This window comes from Panthera uncia (assembly GCF_023721935.1).
Source record: "Panthera uncia isolate 11264 chromosome C1 unlocalized genomic scaffold, Puncia_PCG_1.0 HiC_scaffold_4, whole genome shotgun sequence".
NCBI lineage: Eukaryota > Metazoa > Chordata > Mammalia > Carnivora > Felidae > Panthera > Panthera uncia.
Genome location: NW_026057585.1, coordinates 58,053,490 through 58,067,691, shown reverse-complemented (window position 1 = coordinate 58,067,691; position 14,202 = coordinate 58,053,490). Strand labels below are relative to the sequence as shown.

General features: G+C 48.2%; 1 protein-coding gene across 1 annotated transcript; it reads right to left on the bottom strand.

The window, feature by feature from the left end:
- Positions 1-841: 841 nt before the first annotated feature.
- TACSTD2 (tumor associated calcium signal transducer 2) lies at positions 842-2,644 on the bottom strand. Its single transcript, XM_049617081.1, has one exon. The coding sequence runs from the start codon at positions 2,550-2,552 to the stop codon at positions 1,578-1,580; it is 975 nt and encodes a 324-aa protein (XP_049473038.1). The 5' UTR covers positions 2,553-2,644; the 3' UTR covers positions 842-1,577.
- Positions 2,645-14,202: the final 11,558 nt, after the last annotated feature.

Here is a 14,202-nt window from a genome sequence, read left to right as displayed (position 1 = left end):
CATTTCTTACCTGTGTTTCAATCTTTGTGGGGCAGGCAGAAACCACAGGGTAGGAGTGGGAGGAGGCAAGATGGATTCCAGGGAAAGAAACTGAAATCCTGATTTAGCTATTTGCTGTCAGGGGTAGCAACCACTCCCTCCTTTGTGAACACCCATGGTTGCCCCAGTTTCCCAGTAATTACCCTAACTTGTTCACCTGCAGGCTCCCCAACAGTGACCTTCTAACACACTCCACATAAATGAATGCGAAGGGGTGAAAATGAGGAAGTAAGCATGAAGGAGCCAGGTTGCCAGTTTTTACAGCTAATAGGAAGCAGAAGTTTTTAAAGTGTATTATTGGTGAAATTTTAGGAAAACAACCTGGGTGCGTGCCACCCCCGCACTTCCACAGCCAGAGAGTGAGGCCCACTACAGACTGGCTGTAACTACTTGGAAGCTTCCTTTAACCTGTCTGGGAGCCACAATACTTGGCAATCAAGTAAACTGCCAGGGGCTAAATGGACATAATACCACTACTTCAGGCAGGGCAGGCATTCAAAGAACTAGCGCATTTCTTTCTCCACTGGAGGTTCTTGAGCAAACCTAAAACTGGTCCCCTTTCCCTACAACAGCAGCTAATTCTAGCTGCCTCCTTCAGACCCACCCTTATGCAGTCTGAGGGAGGCTTCCAATCTTATTTAGAAAAGCCAGTATTTAAACCAGCCTGTTAATGCATCTCAGGAAAACGGGAGAGGCAAAATGAAATGCCTGCTCCTGCAAAAAATAAAATAAAAAAGGTGTTAGGATTTGAAATGAGAAATCTGAGCCCAGGGAAATGAGAGGACCTGAAAGTGATACAAATCTGGAGCGAGTTTTCACAAACTCCCATCTTTTGGTCTGCGCCTTTTCCATATTTTATTACATTTGTGTTTTTAAAAAATCACATTAGCATTATCAACGACAAAATATGTACAAACATTTTACAAAAGAAACATTACTAATATCAGCTATAATAAGGGCGGGCTGAAGCACAGACGCGGAGTTTCGGGGGCAGAGTCTGCCCTCAAAAGACATCTCAAATGTGTTCAGGCAGTTGAGACAGGCTTCTTTCCCGGTGACAAGTACATGTGGTCGGTAATACAAACGACAGCAAATGAGGACAGTACACGGGCTCAGTTGGCGAAATCCTCTTCTCACCAGGAAGGCCACGACACAGGTGGAGCTAATCAAATAACTTAACCCAGGACCGTAAAAGCGCCGTTCCCCCCACCTAAGCGCATTTAAGCCTTCAACATCGATTGCAAACCACGCTGGACTGTAATACAGACACGTGGTTCTTAGAACCCTGCGCCACACTTTCTTTAACTCTTCGAGCCAGGTTTCTTGTTGGACCCAAAGGGGAGGAATTTTAGAAATGCTTTCTCTGAAGGTAGAAGTCAGAAAGAGGTGACCCTGAGCCCAGAATCTATTAGACTTGATGGGGTGGGGAGACGCAGGAATTGGAAAAGAGAAATGTCTCCTTTGGGCCACGAGTCAAGAAGCATGGCTCACTTTGATCTGGGTATCCCGCCCTACACGCCCCCCTGCCCCGCCGGTACCTACAAGCTCGGTTCCTTTCTCAACTCCCCCAGTTCTTTGACCTCCACCTTCTTGTACTTCCCCGACTTCCTCCGGTTGGTGATCACCAGGACGGCCACGCCGGCGACGAGGGCCACCACGACCACCACGATGACGGCGATGAGGCCGGCCGTGAGGCGCTTCATGGAGAACTCTGGGGGTTTCTCGTCCAGGTAGTAGATGAGCGTCCGCTCCACTAGGAGGGGCTCGCCGCGCACGCGCACGTCGAGGCCGCCGCGACCCGGGAACAGCGATTCGCCCTTGACGTCCCTCTCGAAGTAGTAGGCGGCGTCGGCGATGTCCACGTCGCCAGGGGCCTTCTCGGACGCGTTCTGCCGGAGCTCGATCTGGATGGTGGGCCGCTCGTAGTGCACGGCCGCCACGAACCTGGGGTGCAGCCGGTAGCGCTCACGGAAGAGCCGCCGCAGCTCAGCGTCCAGGTCCGAATGGTTGAAGGCGCGGGCGGCCGGGCGGTGGCGCAAGTCGATAAGGATGTGGTGGGTGCGCACCAGCTCGTCGCAGCGCAGACTCAGGTCGCCCTTGTCCGTGCGGCGCACGCCCACCGAGTTCACGCACCAGCACACCGACGTCTGGTTGCACTGGCGGGCCTTGAAGCGGCCCTCGTGGTCGCAATCGGGGTCATACAGGCCGTCGTTGTCCACGAGCGCGTGCTCGCTGGGCCGCACGAGCGCGCGGCCGCTCTTGGAGGTACTCATGCGCGCCTTGAGCAGCAGGCACTTGGAGGTCAGCGTGGAGCAGTCCACCGGGAAGCCCGAGCCCAGCGCGTGGCACTGGCAGCGGCCGCCGGGGCCGTCCGCGCGGCACAGGGTCATCTTATTGGTGGCGCACGTGCAGTTGTCCTGCGCGGCCGCAGGGCCGGTCGCCGCCGCCAGGAGCAGCAACAGCAGCAGCGGCAGCGGGAGCGACGGCAGCGCGAGGCCCGGCTCCCGGGCCATGGTGGGGACGCGGAGCGCAGACGGGACGCGGGCGGATCAGGCGCTGGGGACTCCGCGGGGCTCCGGCTCCGAGCTGGGACAGTCTCCGGGCATCTGCCGCTGGCCGCTCCCTCCCGCTCTTATACTCCGCCCGACCTGCCCGGCTGGTTCGGCCGACTCACCCTCTGGTATTTGGGTGACACATCCCGCCCCCCGTCACCGTCCCACGGAAGGCACAGCCCGCCCTGCGCCGCCCGCGATAGGATCAGGGGAGCGGTGGCTGCTCCCGCCTCCTCCGGACCGAAAGCCCGGGAGAAGAAAACCGATACTCACCTGCGGGCTGCGGGGGCCCCGCCCCCGGCCCGCCCGACCCCACCTGGGGAGGGGCCGCGGTCGGTGCGGCCTCCAGCCAGACCTCCGTGGGCGTCCTGGCTGCCCTCCTGGACGGGAATTCTTAGGGATTTCATTGAAAAGTAGGGTCGTCTCGCGCGAGGTCGTCTCGCTTTTGTCCCCTATCCGCTTGCCTTTCTCGCTCCGTTTCCTACCCTCTATCGCTACCCTACCCCCAGGTCTTATAGTAGCAGTCAGTTGCATAGTTTACAGTTCACAAGCATTATCTCTTCCTCTCCTAGGTCCTGACAGGTATTATGGACAATGTTTCAGACCCATTTTATAAGCAATGCAGTCGAGGCCGAGGCGTAAAGTCACTCAGCCGTCAATATCCTCAGGTCCTTCGGAGGGGTCTTTGGTATTCTGACTGGCAGTTATGAAAACTTACATCAATGTGTATGGAAACTGAAAGGGAGTTTTTGTTACTCACCGTATCATGAGTAAAACCCAGGTGCCCTGGTGTCCAATGCGTCAGAAGTTCTGTTAAACACCATTTTCCTTTACACACACACACACACACACACACAAACACAAATAATGTTTATACGTGAACTGAGTATCGGGAGACAAAAAGGAACTAGTTCTTAAAAAGAACAAGCAAGAATATAAGGGGTTCTTTGTGCAACTTGATTCTAAAAGAGTAAATCGTTGCTTTTCTTTCTCTGTGTCCCATATAAGTTGCTGCACCACTGCAAATGAGGAAAGAATACAGACTGTGGGAAATTGGCTGGGTCTGCCTCTGTGTGGCTACTTTAATGGGATGGAGGGGTTGCAATCTCTTTTTTGAATCATTGAGAAAGTCCAGGGTTTCAAAGCTGTGGTAAAATTAACAATAATTAGCAAGCTGTAATTATTCCCAGCTCGTCCGTTCAAAGCACATTTTATGTGTTCAGCATTTAATGAACACCAGGAGTAGTACAAGGGTGTTGTTTAACACATGAAAGCCAGCGGCCTCTACCCCATTAATTTTCAAGCAATTCCTGAGGCGGGCAGGTGGAAATACACCATTCTGCATTTATAGGTAGAGAAAGCAGAGTCACGTGAGGGGCAATTTCTTACCCATAAGCCCCGGGCATTGTGGGAATGCTCCCTGGCTCTCTACCACCACTGTCTCTGTTTGTATGTTCAGGTTTTTTTTTTTTTTAAGTTTATTTTATTTTGTGTGAGAGAGAGAGAGAGAGAGAGAGAGCATGTGCATACGAGCAGGGGAGGGGCAGACAGAGACAGAGACAGAGGATCCCAAACAGGCTGTGCACTGTCAGCACAGAGCCCCATGCAGGGCTCCACCTGACCAACCTTGAGATCACGACCTGAACCGAAATCAAGAGTCAGCCAGTCAAGTGACTGAGCCACTCAGGCACCCCCCTCTGTTTAGGTTCTTGAACCAAAAGCCTAGTCAGGTTCCAGTGTCTTTTCCCTTCTCCAACACCCAGTCCTCCCTGTGGTCAGAGAAGGCTTTCTAAATCACAAATTTGTGTCTATCTCTGCGGAGAACAGAGTGGGAGGTGCTCTTGGCTCTTGGTATAGAATTCACGCTTTTTTTTTAAAAGAAAGCTATCCATCACATAATTTAAGTTTATTTATTTATTTCTGAGAGAGAGAGAGAGAGAGAGAGAGAGAACAAGCAGGGAAGAGGCAGAAAGGGAGAGAGAGAATCTCAATCAGGCTCCACACTGTCCACGCAAAGCCCAATGTGGAGCTCGAACCCATGAACCGCGAGATCATGGCTGAGCTGAAATCAAGAGTTGAATGCTTAACCGACTGAGCCACCCAGGCGCCCGTAGAAGTCACACTTTTTAAGTGGCAAACAAGATCATATATGACCTTGGGCAAGCTACTTCTCTATGCCTCCGTTTCCTCATCTGTAAAATAGGGATAATAAAAGTACCTACCTAACAAGGTAGGTATGAGAATTAACGTAGATAAACTGCCTAGAACAGTATCTGTTCTAACAGTGTCTGCACTTAGTCAGCATGGATAGGGGTCAGCTGCTGTTGTGGTCACCACCACCATCAGCACCCTCATCTTGATTCTGCTAGTGTCTCCAGTCTTCTTCACATTTTCAAGCCTTTGTCAAGTCATGTACTCTCCCCTCGTCTATTTAGTGCATAATTGTGCGTTTTTACTGAGCCCTTGGATCGCTTCCAGGAAGCCTCCCCTGAGAGGCCCTGTCTATCGCACTCAGGGGAGTGCTCCCTCTCTGTGCTTTCCTAAATCCTGTAACGCACCAGAGCAGCGACACTAACTTTTCTGGGCTTCTGTCTGCCCACGTGTAAAATGGAGATAGTAGCATCTGTCTATTTCATGAGACATTCCAACAACCAAATCTAAAATAGATGAGACGGTAAATACCAAAGTTTTGTAAAATGTAAGACACGGTCAACATGTCAGGTTGCATTTTTATTTTTTAAATATCCTTTTTGTTCTACCAGCTCCTGACTACGTAGCCACAATCCTCTATACGGGGCAGAGCTACCTGCTGGTTAGTCCAGTGCTTCCCAGGCTGGCAGGAGGAAAGCTAATGGGGAAGGGTTCTCAGGGCTGAGCAATGTCCACAATGGTGCTTTTGGCTGCTTAGCTAGGTCAGCCCCAAATGGCTGGACCTTTCTCAGGCTAGAGCTCTGAGGTCTCCAAACCTTGGCCTTTTTCATCCATGGTAAGTGTTTGGAGGATGCGGATAAAAGGAGCCCATTCTCAGTATCCTCTGTGGAACATGGAGGGCCACCCCACCCTCTTTCCTTTCTTAAATTCTATGATCTGCCAGGCTTTCCCCCAACAGGCACACAAACACTATGATAAGTAATGTTTTTGTCTTGTTTTTACTTTTTAAATTTATTTTGATTTTTACTTTATTTTAGAGAGAGAGCACAAGCGGGGGAGAGGGGAAGAGGGGCCGAGGGAGAGGGGGAGAATCTTAAGCAGGCTTCATGCTCAGCTTGACATGGGGCTCGATCCCATGACCCTGGGATCATGACCTGAACCAAAATCAAGAGTTGGTTGATTGTTTTGGTGCTGCTTGTTTTTTATTGTTTTTGTATAGATTCTTTTGGGAGTTAGTTGGGAAATATTTTATTAGTTTTTTAAGTAAGCTCTATGCCCAACATAAGGCTTGAACTCACAACCCCAAGACCAAAAGTCACATGCTTTGCTGACCGAGCCAGCCAGGCGCCCCTAAGATGAGCTTATTAAGTAAGCACAGCCTCAGCTCTGATTCTCCTTTCTTGTTTCATCCCTTTCCTGACTATGTCTGTAAAATTTCACGTGTTAGCTCTAGCTCTTTGTATTTTTTTTTTTCATTTTAATTTTCAAGTATTTAACAAAAGCATTCCATGAACTCAGCCTTGTCAAATGTATACCAGGGACAAGAACCATATCTGAGCACTATAACCCCAGCGCCAGCATATATTAGGGGCTCGGTAATGTTTATTGGGTTAATTAACATTGAGTTGTTCCCAGAATGTTACAGTATCAATATACATTCCTGGGAGTGTTCATTGTGACCATTTCAATTCTCTGCTGTCCATTTCTCATCGCCTACTCCAGCCATGAATCTCTATCCTCACCCTAACGCAACCTTCAAACACCCAGTTTCAAGGAAGACTGAGTAATGATGAACTGTTACTTTTGCTTTTATGCATGATCCCAAACTTTCATCAGACTGTGCTATAGGGAATAGAGATAGAGTCTGACAGTCTATGAGCAGATGGGGATTCTGGAGGCAAGCAGTCCAGTGAGGTTGAAGGAAAATGGACTTTGGATCTAGTGAGACTCAGGCTCAAATCCTAGTTTCACATAACTTACTGGCTGTGTGACTTTGTACAAGTTACTTCACCCCTGGGAGCCTCAGTTTCCTTAATTATAAAATTTCATGTCTATCTCTTAAAACTTAATGTCTCCATCTCCCTAACATCTGTGAAAAGGATAATTTCCCACCTTGTGATTATGAACATGCTTTTCTTCAGTTGAAGTTCCTACTTCTCATATGTTCTTATACTCTGTTTTCTAAACTGGTGTTGATTATCTGACTTTGCTTGGTATGAGACCAATAAGGGTGTGATTTATTAAAAACAAAACACAAGAACAAAACTCTAGCTGATTAGTAAAAAAAAAATACTTACCATCTATAATTATTTTAATGACTCAAGATAAAGAATATAAAATACCCAACACAGTGCTTGGCATGTACTAAGTAGAATTAACCTTAGCTGTTATTATCAGCCATCTCAGGAGTGTGAGGATGCTTTGAGATCATTAAAGGTTTCTGCACAAAGCTGGTGACTGTGGAGATTGCCAAAGATCAGGCCCAAGGAGCTGTTTGTTAGGGAGGGGAGCTGCCCCAGGGCCCTTGTCATCCTGGCCCCCTATTTTACAGAATGTGGAAACAGAGACCTTGGGAGGAGAAGAGAAGGACTTGATCATGGTCACATGCTTGTGCGTGGTAAGGCCAGGCCTAGAATCTGGGTCTCCTGACAGCACATGTACATACAAATTAACAAAAATGGAAGAGGACTGAAGGAGTCAAGAGGATAGAGTCTCATCTCATGTTCCTCGGATTTTCTTTTCTTTTTCTTTCTTACCCTTAGAAAGTTCTGGTTTTGCAAAAAGCAAAAAAGAGCTACTTGTGTAGGGCATAGCAGAGAGCCCACACCTGAAACCCTAGGACTTAGGCCATTAACCACGACTTCCTCCCACGCTAGAGTGGACATGTTCCTTGCTGTCTCCGTTGTTGTGATGAAACAGCTTGTGCTTGAATTCTGCACTGCCAGGCTAAGGGCAGGTCTTTCTGCTTGGTTTCCTTTTTTTTGTAGAACAGCGATGATGTTGCCTCTTAGTGACGTGGTGGGGATTCTATGGTGTGACATTTGTGAAGCTGCCTGGGCCAGGTTGGAAGACGCCTCATTCTTCTTGGCCTGTGACCACAGTCAGCACTGGCCTCTATCAGGAGCAGTCACTGAGACAATGGGCAATGCAAGAAGGCTGGTCAGGGTTTCCCTTCCTTCTCAGAGACAGCTTGGAGCCCCAGGGGAAGCGGGTGATCCTTCAGCCAGAATGCAGAAAACACAGACAGAGAAGTAAGCTGTGGTGATTGTTAGCTCAGGATGGAGGAAGGAGACCCCAAGAAACCATAGAAAGAATAGGAAGTCAGCCCAGGGGCTGGGGAGTGGGGGTGCAGACTACAAAAAAGATAAGGGGTACATGATTCTAGCTTTAATGTTTCATTTCTTTAAAAATATGTTTAAAACAGTATTACAAAGCATTAGAATTCAAAAGAGCTAGGGTAGGGTACAGATAAACTCACTATATTTTCTTGTTTATTATTATTAAAATGTTTATAATGAAAACATTTTTAAAACAAGTCAATCCCTCAAGTTAAGTTTTAGAAGTATTTGGGGTAAAATTTCTGTTTTTGCTTCTAATTGTCTTTTTTTTCCCATTTCCATAGTTTCTGTTATTAATATGAACTGCCATGTATTGATCACCAACATTGTACCAGGCACTTTATAAATAGATCCCCTATTGTCCTTCCAGCAACTCTATAAAATAATTACTCTTGTTCCCATTTGCCTGATGAGGAAGCTGAAGCTTACAATCACCCTGCTAGGACTCAGCAGAGGAAGGACTTGAACCCAAGTCTGGTGACAGGGACATCTGCACTTTTCTATGACAAAGTTTGGGGTCTTGCTGAAGAGTCTTCAATGAACAGGAGTAGATGGAAGAGGAAAGATTGGCAAAATGGGTGTGGTCTGTAAAGTGGGTGTGGTTTGGGTCTGGGCTGCCTAGCCACTGGAATGTCTGATCTTTTCACTTTTCTGGAAAAGACAATAGTTCCTCTGTTTGCTTGTTTGGGTGAGGCCTCACTCAGTTTATTAGGAGAGGTTGGCTGTGCCATCCGTGGCTCTGCTTGGCTTTTGTTGTCCATCAGGATTTGAAAAGGGACTGCAGTTTCACCTGAAAAGTGTGTGTCACTATTTCATTTCGGTATCTCCTACCTGTGACCTTCTCTTCATGATCTTCTTGTCATGATCTCCTCATCAGGAAGTGCAAACCATAACTGGCCCCCTCCCCTCGCATCTGGGCTCTACCTCTAGTGGTAGTTGGCTTCTTTTCCAAGGGTCTTACACTCAAGGAAAAAGCTGATAAAACACCCAACAACTGTGTAGTCACTCTGTAGTTGATCTCACTGGCTCTTGGGCCCATGGTTTCTGGAGAGATTTGGCAGCAAATGAGGAGAGATTGGGAAATCTCATCACAACATCCCCAGGGCAGCCACATTTCTCCAACCCCATGTTTATGAGTCATGGTTCTTCCTTTCCCAGAGCTAGCCAGCTGAGGTGTGATGCTCCCGTGAGGGGTGTGGAGGTGTTGCTGTTTCTGAGCACTTCTGGCCCTTCCAAGGTGAGGACAGTGGCGACAGGTCTCAAATGTGCTGCTGCTGCTGCCTCTCCCAAACTAGCCTGCCTGTTGGGCAGTGCTGGCCCAAGGGATGCTCCTCAGGATTATTGAGAAGGACATCAGAGGTCCTTTATCCCAGTCTCCCACCCAAAGTATGGAGTCCCTTGTCCAAGTCCTGAACAGGTAGGTGCTTATGCGCTGTGTTGGTGATGAATCAACCATCCTCTCCACGAGACAGCCCGGCCCAATCCCAACCAGCCCCATGAGAAAGTTCGTCATAATATTCAGGGAAACTCTGTGCCTCTGTGATCTTCACAAACTATCTGAATTTCCATTCTTGGAGCAATGCAAAACATTGTAGCTCAACACATGATGTTATGGAACGAGGCAGTCTGGGGAGATACCAGCCGAGGATCCTGTGGAAGTTGTGACGGAGGGTTTGTTTCTGTTGACCTGCCTCACTCTTCTGTCTAGGAGGGTAGGTGTAACCCCAGCTGTCCCCTACCTATCTACTAATTCCCTGTTTTCTTGGAACAGATGACGTCTGGGCAGTATTTGTAAGATCTACAATATACTAAGAGCCTGTTTTTGGCCAGCTGTTCACATGGGTTATCTTTATCCTTACATCATCTAAATGAGGTAGGTTCTGTTTTTCTTGCCTCACAAATAAGAAACTCATGCCAAAGGGCACTTGCCTGAGAATCTGTAGACAGTAAATGGCAGAGCTGGAATTCACATTCATTTTTGCCTGGTTCTGAGATTATGGTCTTTGTTACACCATGCTACTCCAGACCCTGTGAGTTTCCTGAACACAAATGTTTTAGCCTCCACAACACCTTTGTACAAGTTTATTCCTATACCAATTCAAACCACATCACCACTTTCTTTTTCTTCTATAGCTACTGAATCAGAGCATCTGAATAGTCTCTCAACTGAATCCAAGTAATGATACGCCTTCGATTTTATAGGACAACTTACAGTTTTGCTATCTGGCATCTTGGTTGAACTCACCCTTTGAGGGAAACAGACAAGGCATTACGCACTCTGTGCAGATGAAGAAAGTCCAGCCGAGCGCAGGTTAATGGCTTGTCCAAAGCTCAAGAGCAGGACAGAACCTTCCAGCCTTCCCCGCAGCAGATACTTTCCTTAGCTCCTGTGCTGCCTTTCCGCCGGCTCGCGCACCCCCGCCCTGTCCTGTGCTGTGGTTTGCCCTCTGCTCTTCCCTGCCTCTGCAGCTGTTTATCTGGAGATGTCTCCGGACCCATCAGCCCAAGAGCCAGCTGTGTGGAGGGGCTTGCACTCCTACCCTCAGCAGTTGTGAGTCCGACTGCGGACGGAAGTAGAGGCAAGGAGGAGTGGGAGAGAGGAAAAGTTCAGAAGTCTGGGCAGAATGAGAAGGCAGGAGAGAGGAGAGCTCATTGTTCTCCAATGCGGGGGATGTCTGAGTCCAAGAAAAAGGACCAGGAAGCCCCCATTGTTCCTCTGGCCTAAGTGGGATGCAAGAAATCGGATTCATTTCTCTGGATTCATGTGGGAAGTCCTGGCTGTGTCAGCTAACCTTCAGCTATAACCTTTCAAACTGTGGCTGTTGGGAAAATGAAGACTGCCTTCCAAAGCTTCTCCAACAACACAGGAGGCTGCTGATTGGAAAGGCAATGGGGAGCCAACAGAACTAACCTGCTCGGCACCACGCACCCCCTTTCCCACCCACACTGCTGGTTTCTCATACACCCGTTCACCATCTCTTCATCCAGCCAGCCAGGCTTTACTTTCTAGTGCTCACGAGTGCCTCCCATGTGCCAGCTCTGTACTAGGCCAAGAGGCTGAAGGGCAGATAGCACCTAACCCCTGACTCTGAGGACCTCACAGTCCACACAGCAATGACCATCAAGTCAGGGCTCAGTGCATATTTGTTGAACAGATAACACAGAAACATGAAATATTGCAATAAAGGGTATGCAGTCCTGTGCCTGCCCTCCCCACCAACATGAGTTATTCGCCTAGTTACAGAACATGTCGCTAGAAAAACCTCCCTTGCTCTTAAGCGTGTTGGCTTTTTCTAGTGTTTCTCAGGGATGAGTACCTAGAGCTTTAAGGGTAGGGGGTGGGGGAAAAACGCAATCCAATAGGTAATGTGTACACAAAAAAGATGACTGAAAGAAATAACATGTGGGCAGCCTAGAAAGATAACACCTGAAGGACAAAAATGACAACCCAAACTGGTAACATCAAAGAACGTTAAACCTGGAAACGACTTTCCAAGAAAGCTAGTCCAGTAGCTCTCATCTGTTTTGAGTCATGGAATCCATTTCTGAGGAGATTGCCAGATTCTCTCCTCAAATAAATGCAACTGTGCACAAACACTAACCTTTACCCAAACTCATTAACCTTGATCAGGTTTCCATTGGTGGTATCTTGGATTCCCTGGAGTTTATTTGTCTCAAGGACCCTCCCACCCTCAACTTAGAATCTCTAATGGAGTTCAATGGCTTCGCCTCTCTTAGCAGAGACCTTGTGATGACTTCTTCAAGGTCACACAGCCAGTTAGTGAAAACATTCCTTTGGTTTTAAGAAGGAACACAGAAACCAGCTGCTTGAGTTCAAAGCCTGACCTTACCTTTTGCCAGCTGTTTGATTTTCAGTAAAATACATAACTCTTCTTGGCCTCTTGTTTTCTCTTCTGTAAAATGGGAACAATAGTTACCCACTTCTTAAGGTTATTGTGAGGATTAGGACTTCATCTATGTGAAAAACTTAGAGCAGAGGTCAGCAAACTGTTTTTGTAGAAGGCTAGATAGTAAGTATTTTAAGCTTTGTTGGCTAAGGAGCAAAATTCATGGCTGTTCTGGGCATACTTATAGAATTATCTAAAAATGTCAAATACAGGGGCACCTGGGTGGCTCAGTCGATTAAGGGTTGACTTCAGCTCAGGTCATGATCTCACAGTCCGTGAGTTTGAGCCCCACATCGGGCTCTGTACTGACAGCTCAGAGCCTGGAGCCTGCTTCAGATCCTGTGTCTCCCTCTCTCTCTGGCCCTCCCCCGCTCATGCTCGAGCGCGCTCTCTCTCTCTCTTTCAAAAATAAGTAAACATTAAAAAAATGAAAAAAAAAAGAAAGAAAAATGTAAAATACATTCTTAGATCACAGACCATATAAAAACAGGTGGTCATACAAACACAGGATTTGGCCCGTGGTTTGTAGTTTGCTCACTCTTAGCTTAGCAGAAGTGCTAGCTTCTGCTGTCCCAAACCAGCACTTTTTCAAACGTCAGGATTACCTCCGTGTAGCACGAATCACAACAGGAAACAGGGTGCTGGCCGCCCAACTCAGCCAACCTGTTTGTGACAAATAAGTCAACGTTGCTAAGGTGTATGGAGCCTCCCCGCTCCTCCCTGTCGCAGAGGGTTTCCCATCCGCATCCAGCTTAAATAGGCAAAGCAGCAAAAGCTCTAATTATTTTCAGGAAAGCCTCAAGTCAGATGCTGGCATCACAGGGCAGAGACAGGTGGGAGGAGCTGGAATGGAGACCACAGGCCTTGGTTTCTAGGGAGGGGCAGAAGCACAGGAAAGAGAAAGGTACCATGTTCTGGCTCTGGGGCACTCTGCCCTCTTCCAGCTATGGGGTATTGGGAAAGCCCTGACTCTTGTACCTATAGGCGGCCAGTTCTGCCAGCTCAGCCACCTTCTGCCCATGTCTCCCTTCCTTTAGAGCATCCCTGACTGAGGAAACTCCAGACACAAACACAATCACAGTTTGTGAGTTAGAGGGGACCCCACCATCTATTCGCAACTGTTTCATTTCACTGATGGGAAAACAAAGGCCCAGTTTGGGGAAATGACTTGCCCGGGACCAGATGGCAAAGCAGAGCTGCACTGAGATTAGAAACGCAGGTTCCTGGGGTGCCTGGGTGGCTCAGTCGGTAGAGCGTCCGACTTCAGCTCAGGTCATGACCTCACGCTTGGTGGGTTTGAGCCCCTCGTCGTGCTCTGTGTTGACAGCTCAGAGCTTGGAGCCTGCTTCGGATTCTGTGTCCCTCTCTCTCTGCCCCTCCCTCACTGTGCTCAGTCTCTCTCATTCTCTCAAAAATAAATAAACATTAAAAAGAAAAAGAAAAAAAGAAACCTAGCTCCTGCCTTGCAGGCCAGTGCTTCTCCCCTGCCTACATTAGTACAAGTTTCTGTCTTTGGCACACAAAGGAAAGTGGCAGAGGAGTTGTCCAGTGTGTGTGTGTGTGTGTGTGTGTGTGTGTGTGTGTGTGTGTGTAGGTGTGTGTGTGATGTTCATCAAGTGCAGCGGATTCGAACTGGGCACAGTTCTTTGCAGAGCGCATTCACTTGTTTAGCTCGCTCTAAGTGCCTTCTACGGTGCGAAAGATGAAAAAAGATCGAATTTTTGCTTTTGAGGACCTCAGCTTATAATTTGGTGTGATTACCGTTACTCATTAGTAAACCCAAAGGTCGGGAATGGAGATGGCCAGCCATCAGAGTCTCTGTGCCAGCCCAACAGGGACATCCACTCATGGTGTTTATAGCAGCCCACCTCTCTGCAGAGTCAAAGAATGCGTCCCCTCCAGAATCGTGATGCCCTGGGATGCCTCTTCCTGCCATGTCCCCATGTGCTCCCTCTCTCCATTCAAACCCTGCTCTTAACCAAGGGTCCCCTTGGGAATGAAGGAAGTCACACATACCAAGCATCATTCGGGTAAGCATTTTTATGTAGCACTGACTCATTCAGCCCACACAGAAAGCCTATCAAACAGGAACCGGTGGAGAACTGAGGCCCAGAGAGGGGAAGGGCCTTACCCAGGCTCACATGGCAAGTGCGTTTTAGAACCTGCATTCTGACGGTTTGTCTCCTCTACAGTCTGCATGCCTTCTGCTGGAAA

What these genes read in the sequence shown, in the direction of transcription:
- TACSTD2 (XM_049617081.1), bottom strand. Translation starts at nt 2,552, where the DNA reads ATGGCCCGGGAGCCGGGCCTCGCGCTGCCGTCGCTCCCGCTGCCGCTG.